At 42.6% G+C, this 6,538-nt stretch overlaps 1 protein-coding gene across 1 annotated transcript; it reads right to left on the bottom strand.

Annotated features, from left to right (window-relative positions):
• Positions 1-2,021: 2,021 nt before the first annotated feature.
• Positions 2,022-6,273, bottom strand: LOC129824332 (ubiquitin-conjugating enzyme E2 R1). The gene is made up of 5 exons (XM_055883909.1): positions 5,556-6,273; positions 5,097-5,183; positions 4,724-4,821; positions 3,906-4,040; positions 2,022-3,792 (listed from the first exon to the last, which is right to left on the bottom strand). Exons 1-5 carry the CDS (start codon positions 5,739-5,741, stop codon positions 3,585-3,587), a joined length of 714 nt encoding a protein of 237 aa, XP_055739884.1. The 5' UTR covers positions 5,742-6,273; the 3' UTR covers positions 2,022-3,584.
• Between the last annotated feature and the right edge of the window lie 265 nt (positions 6,274-6,538).

The following is a 6,538-nucleotide window of genomic DNA, read 5'->3' as shown; positions in this document are numbered from 1 at the left end:
CGCGGGGTCAGATGGATTACCAGGACATGTACTCAAAGCACGCGTGGACCAACTGGCAAGTGTCTTCACTGACATTTTCAACCTCTCCCTGTAATACCTACATGTTTCAAGCAGACCCCCGTAGTCCCTGTGCCCAAGGAACGGAAGGTAACCAGCCTAAATGATTACCGCCCCGTAGCACTCACGTCGGTAGCCGTGAAGTGCTTTGAAAGGCTGGTCATGGCTTACATCAACAGCATCCTCGGATGCCCTAGACCCACTCCAATTCGCATACCACCCCAACAGATCCACAGATGACGCAATCACACTCCACACTGCCCTTTCTCACCTGGACAAAAGGAACACCTACACTATTGCTCAAAAGTTTGGGGTCACTTAGAAATGTTTTGTCCGTTAAAATAACATCAAATTGATCAGAAATACAGTTTAGGCATTGTTAATGTTGTAAATGACTATTGTAGCTGGAAACAGCAGATTTTTTATGGAATATCTACATAGGCGTACAGAGGCCCATTATCAACAACCATCACTCCTGTGTTCCAATGGCACGTTGTGTTAGCTAATCCAAGTTGATCATTTTAAAAGGTTAATTGATCATTAGAAAACCATTTTTCAATTATGCTAGCACAACTGAAAAATGTTGTACTGATTAAAAAAGCAATAAAACTGGCCTTCTTGAGTATCTGGAGCATCAGCATTTGTGGGTTCGATTACAGGCTCAAAATGGCAAGAAACAAAGCACTTTCTTCTGAAACCCGTCAGTCCAGTCTTGTTCTGAGAAATGAAGGCTATTCCATGCGAGAAATTGCCAAGAAACTGAAGATCTGGTACAACGCTATCTACTACTCCCTTCACAGAACAGCGCAAACTGGCTCTTACCAGAATAGAAAGAGGAGTGGGAGTATATAGCCTCGTTATTGTTATTTTATTGTTACTTTAGTTTATTTGGTAAATATTTTCCTAACTCTTTCTTGAACTGCACTGTTGGTTAAGGGCTTGTATAAGTAAGCATTTCACGTTAAGGTCTACACATGCTGTATTCGGCGCATGTGACAAAGTTTGATTTGGAAGAACTGGGACATTTTCAGCTTCCAGGAATTGTGTACAAATCCTTGCGATATGGGGCCGTGCATTATCATGCTGAAACATGATGTGATGGCGGCAGATGAATGGCACGACAATGGGCCTCAGGATCTCGTCAGAGTATCTCTGTGTATTCAAATTGCGATCAATAAAATGAAATTGTGTTCGATGTCCGTAGCTTATGCCTGCCAACACCATAACCCCACCGCCACCATGGGGCACTCCGTTCACAACATTTACATTTACATTTAAGTCATTTAGCAGACGCTCTTATCCAGAGCGACTTACATGACATCAGTAAACTGCTCGCCCACATGACGCCAACTGCCCGGTACAGTTGAAACCAGAATTCATCCGTGAAGAGCACACTTGTCCAGTGTGTCAGTGGCCATCGAAGGTGAGCATTTGCTCACTGAAGTCAATGACGACTCCAAACTGCAGTCAGGTCAAAATCCTGGTGAGGACTACGAGCACGCAGACGAGCTTCCTTGCGACGGTTTCTGAGTTTGTGCAGAAATTCTTCAGTTGTGCAAACCCACTTTTTCATCAGCTGTCTTGGTGGCTGGTATCAGATGATCCTGCAGGTGAACAAGCCGAATGTGGAGGTCCTGTTTTGTTCAGTATGTGAGAATATTTTTGGTTGACAAATCTTTACACAATTTCTGATATCACCTTTTATTTTCTTGTATAAGTAAAATTTGAAATATGCCTCTACTACCATTAATTCGTTATACTTTCTCGCTGACCAATATGGCTGCCATTTTCAACCCTTTCTGGAACTTTGAGTTTGACAATTACTTCTATAGGCTGTCTATGGTTGATGTACTATAGACAGCACACACACCATTGTTACACTACAATCAACTTTTGCATTGTTGTAAAAACAATTGTGATGCATACTGCCCATTTCAAATGGGGGTAAGAGGAAGAAAATGCCATTTTGTTTTCCAATAATGATCTTTATTTTTTCAGTTTTAAATAGGCAAAAAATAAAATACATGTAAATAAAATTAAACGGTGATCGTACATATAGCCACATGTGCAAATCAGTAAGTGTACATGTTACTGTAAACCATCTCTGAAGCCCACCAGGTAGGATAAACTAGATCACGATACCATCTTAAAATAAATTTTTTCCTCATTCTTAAATATCCTGAGAAAGTTAAATTAAGCCAAATTAGAATAAAATGCAACATCCAATATTGCTGACACACACACACACCTGTTTGGAGATTCATGATAGTACACCCAAGCAGCACACACAAAATAAATAAGCAAAAACAAAAGTGGCTGCCATTTTCGTTCCCAATTCCCACTGCTTGCTGACTGATACTGCCACAACATATTGAAGAGATACAATCTTCCTACAGAAACCCACCAACATCGACCCCAGGACATTTGAAAGCATTCTCTAACAAAGACTACAGGCATAATTCTCAATGAAAGGAGAATAAAAATTGCAAACGTAGCTAATTATTAAGCTGCTAAACCCATACAGCTAACTTTTTTTCTCTCCATACAGTTGGGCCCCACCAAAGACTGGTTGAGGTCTCTGGCTCCATCCTGCTTCGCAGAGGGGAACCATGATGAGCAAAGGGTCTCTTGAGGAGATTCTGTCCAGATGCAGGAGAACGGGTTGCCGCAGCATCATTGGGCGATTTAGAATCACACACTCCACTTTCAAACGACAGCCGTAACTATCTGAGGTGGTGTTCTCTAAGCCAGCGAAACGCTGTTAAAATGTTCAAACTGGGTTTGGGCCACAGCTCAAGCTCAACCTGGGGCCCCCCAGGCAGAAGTCATTAACGTTTCCATTATCAAATTTTTTTCGAAATTCAATCAAACCAGTATGGCGACAAGAGCAACGGTCCATCTAAGAGAAATTTAACGTGTCCAAGATGTGTGACATGCAGAAACACCCATGTTGCAAAATGTATCGTCCGGTTTCCCTCGCACAAAAATTTAAGGGTGGAGAAAACACAGAACCTCATCTTGGAGATAAATAAGTTCTGCTGTGTCAGTCACCATGACAGGCGGAGAAGTCTTCAGTCACCTGTTCAGTCAATGAAGTCTATAGGTGAGTGAACAAGAGAGGCGGCAAGTTGAAGGGAAACTTAACAAGTGAGAGATCTAACTTATGGGCCTGATTTACCAAGTGTTTTCACCAGCGCAATGTTGACACCTGTTTTTTGTTTGTTTTTTTAACAGGTAATCAAACAAGGACAAAAGGTAGCATGTCATTTTCTGCTTTATTTCAGTCAATCCTTTCAGAAAATAACAGGTGCAACCTTTGCACTGGTAGAAAACTGAGCACATCAGGCCCAGCCTAAGTGTTCTTGGATTCTGAGAAGAAACTGAGGGGGAGAACCACTTGCCATCTGTGGATAGAAAAAGTGAGAGGTTTAAAATATGTGAAGTAGTCCTTTCAGAACTGTCTCTCCTATGGGCGGAGAGGTCAGGGAGCGCATGCGTCAGCCGTCCAGGTTCACATTTGGGACGCGTCACGACTCCTCTGTCCCAGAGTCATCTTCATCATAGCAGCAATCGTCTTCATCCTCCAGATCCTCATCGTCATAGTAATCGTCATAGAAGAGGTCGGAGCCCTCGTCAGGTGGCGGGGCGCGAGTGCGGACACAGTATTCGGCCAGCGTGGTGGGGACCTTCACCCCGTCGCGTTCCGCCTCAGCCTTAGTGGCCAACACCTGCTTCCTGAGAGACAGTGAGATAGAGAGGGTGAAGTGTGTGTGTGTGTGCTGTACTCTCTGTCCTTGTACTTGTGGTATGTATGCATGCTACACTCTGTCCTTTGTGTGTGTACCTACCGAATGATCTCTGCGTACTCTCTGTCCTTGCCCTTGCTGTCTCTCCACTTGCGGTACATGACGGAGGCATCCACATTGGCCGGGGAGAAGGTGTTGGGCTCGTTCAGCAGAGAGATTACACTCAGAAGGATGGTCCTACAGGAGCCACACAGAGGGTTTAATGTCAGAAAGAAGCACCAAGCAGTTTCTATCAAAGTAAGCTGGTTGACTCATTGATCCTGCTTTGTGGGATACAGGCGAGGATATTTCTGCAAAGTACGATTTCGGAAATATGTTAGCCTGTCGATGTTGATATAAACCTAAAATGGTGCTGGTAAAAATAAGACCTACAACTTAAATTAGAACTGACAAAGATGACTTATAGTATTCCACATAACTGGGTCAGACAGAAAATAAACCAAAGTGTAACAGGAGTTCTGTGCATGATCCAGGAAGTCCTGGAGAGGTTCCACTGAAGCCAGATGGACATGTGTCATGTGATCCGAGTATGAGTGACACAGCACAATGGGAGAGAGCGGGGCATAGAGGAGAGGGACAGAGAAAGAGGGGATGAAAAGGGAGCGTGATAGATGGAAGGGAGAGTGATATAGTAAGCAGAGGGAGAGCAGGGGTGTATTAATTCTGTCGATTCTGTTTCTTAAACGGAAGAAAACCAAATGAATCAGGGAGGGACCTACCTGAATTTGTCAAATAGAAATTCTCGTTTTGCAAATGTTTGGTAATGGGAGAAGGTCACAGAGGAAAAAATGAAGCAGAAGGGAAGGAAAGGGTACAGAGAGAAGGGGATGTGGGGTTAGAGAACATGCTGAGATGTGTACCTAACATTCTGGGTAGGGTTCCACCTCTCAGAGGGCAGCTCCCCACTCTGAGGGTCATCAACCGGAGGGTGCAGAATGGATATACACACGTCCCCATTCTAACACAAGGGAAAAAATGAATACACAAACAAGTTCATGTTCACAAATGCAGGTGTGACTAGGATTAGGCCACATAAAAAGATGGAGAGAAATGTAGATTAACACCACACATTCAGCTGTGATTGAGAGTCCCATATGGCTGCGCACAATTGGCCCAGCGTCATCTGGGTTTGGCTGTCATTGTAAATAAGAATTTGTTCTTAACTGACTTGCCTAGTTTAATAAAGGTTACACAATGTATTTTTCTAGAATTGGGTCAGTGATCTCGTCTTACCTCATAGATGTTGGGGTGCCACATCTTGGTGAGGAAACGGAAAGCAGGTGGTGAATAGGGGTAGTCAATGGGGAACTTGATACGAGCCTGTGGGACACAGGGAGAGAAGCAAATATGTCAGCAACATGTCCTAACATGCGTCTCTGGGGCCTAAATTACCTAACCGGATTCAATAGTAATCCTGATGTTGCAACCCAGTGCTGTGTAGACCATACTAGAGAACAACAACAGCGTGACCCAGAAACAAGTTTGCCACTAAACAGTACTGCTTGTCACTGCAGGCTGCATCAATAGAATGCAGATGCGATGTTACGTTTTTCACGGGCCTACTATTAACGGAAGCCAACAATGTCCATTAGTAATGGTGGCTAGCTAGCAAACAAAATAAATGAAGAAAATAGCATTTGAGTATGTAACATATTTGCAAAACAAGCTGACATACCTATGCGTCGAACTTACCTTGAAATACCCTCCTTCATAGTGAGTGTTAGGAGGTCCAAAAATGGCTACTTCCCAATTGTATAAATCTGCCTCGTCCACCAATGTTATTCTGAAGCCCTCGACTGGCTCCTCTTGAAGGCTCTTCATTTCTAACATTAATGCTTTCTGTGAGCTTGCTACGTGAGTAGGACCATGTTGCGCCATGGTAAAATAGCGAACTAGCTACTCTAGTCAACCTCGTTGTTTACTCGAACACCCGTAACAACCTAGCTAGCCACCTTCTGCAAAACAAAAAAAAACGTTTTCTTTGTTGCGATTTCGCGATGCGGACAAATGCTAGTTAGCTAACCTTTATTTTGCTTCAGGTGGATGGATTTGTTGTGAAAACGCGCAATATGTTTTATCTGGCTACTTATCTTTATAAAATAGATGAATTTATAAAAACTCATACTAGAAATAAATGTTTTGGTATTTCAGTAGTTAGGCTCACCGACCTAGCTGACTGCCGTGGAGCTAGCTAGTAGTTAGCATCTGGCGCTAGCTATTGATCAAATGAATATAAAAACAACGTTTACTTTGCTACTGATAGTTATACTAAAATAATTAGTTTTGGACCAGCCAAAGTCTATAGAACATGAATAATTATTCACCAACGATATTTTTCAACTGCGAACGTCTGTGTCCCTGCTGGCTAACAATGTGAGGAGTGAAAGCAGTCTCCTACTCTCCTCTCAAAACGTTCAATAAGATTGCAGTGCCGTCTGGGAAATGAAGTTCCAATGAAATATAGGACTTAAACTTCTCATGTCAGCATTGCAAAATTTACCAAAAGGTTTCATGATATACATTTTATTCACCATGTTTATTGTGCAAGTATTCCAATTAATTGTGTATAGCAATGTATTTACGACTCATTCATTGTTTTCGAGTTTTTAAGAACTACACTCACTGCATTTCTGGAAAACAGTCAAATGGTGTGACGTAACAACAACACGAATGTT

This window comes from Salvelinus fontinalis, chromosome 26 (genome assembly GCF_029448725.1).
Source record: "Salvelinus fontinalis isolate EN_2023a chromosome 26, ASM2944872v1, whole genome shotgun sequence".
Classification (NCBI taxonomy): Eukaryota; Metazoa; Chordata; class Actinopteri; order Salmoniformes; family Salmonidae; genus Salvelinus; species Salvelinus fontinalis.
The sequence above is the reverse complement of the archived record's forward strand: the minus strand, read 5'-3'. Positions and strand labels throughout refer to the sequence as shown.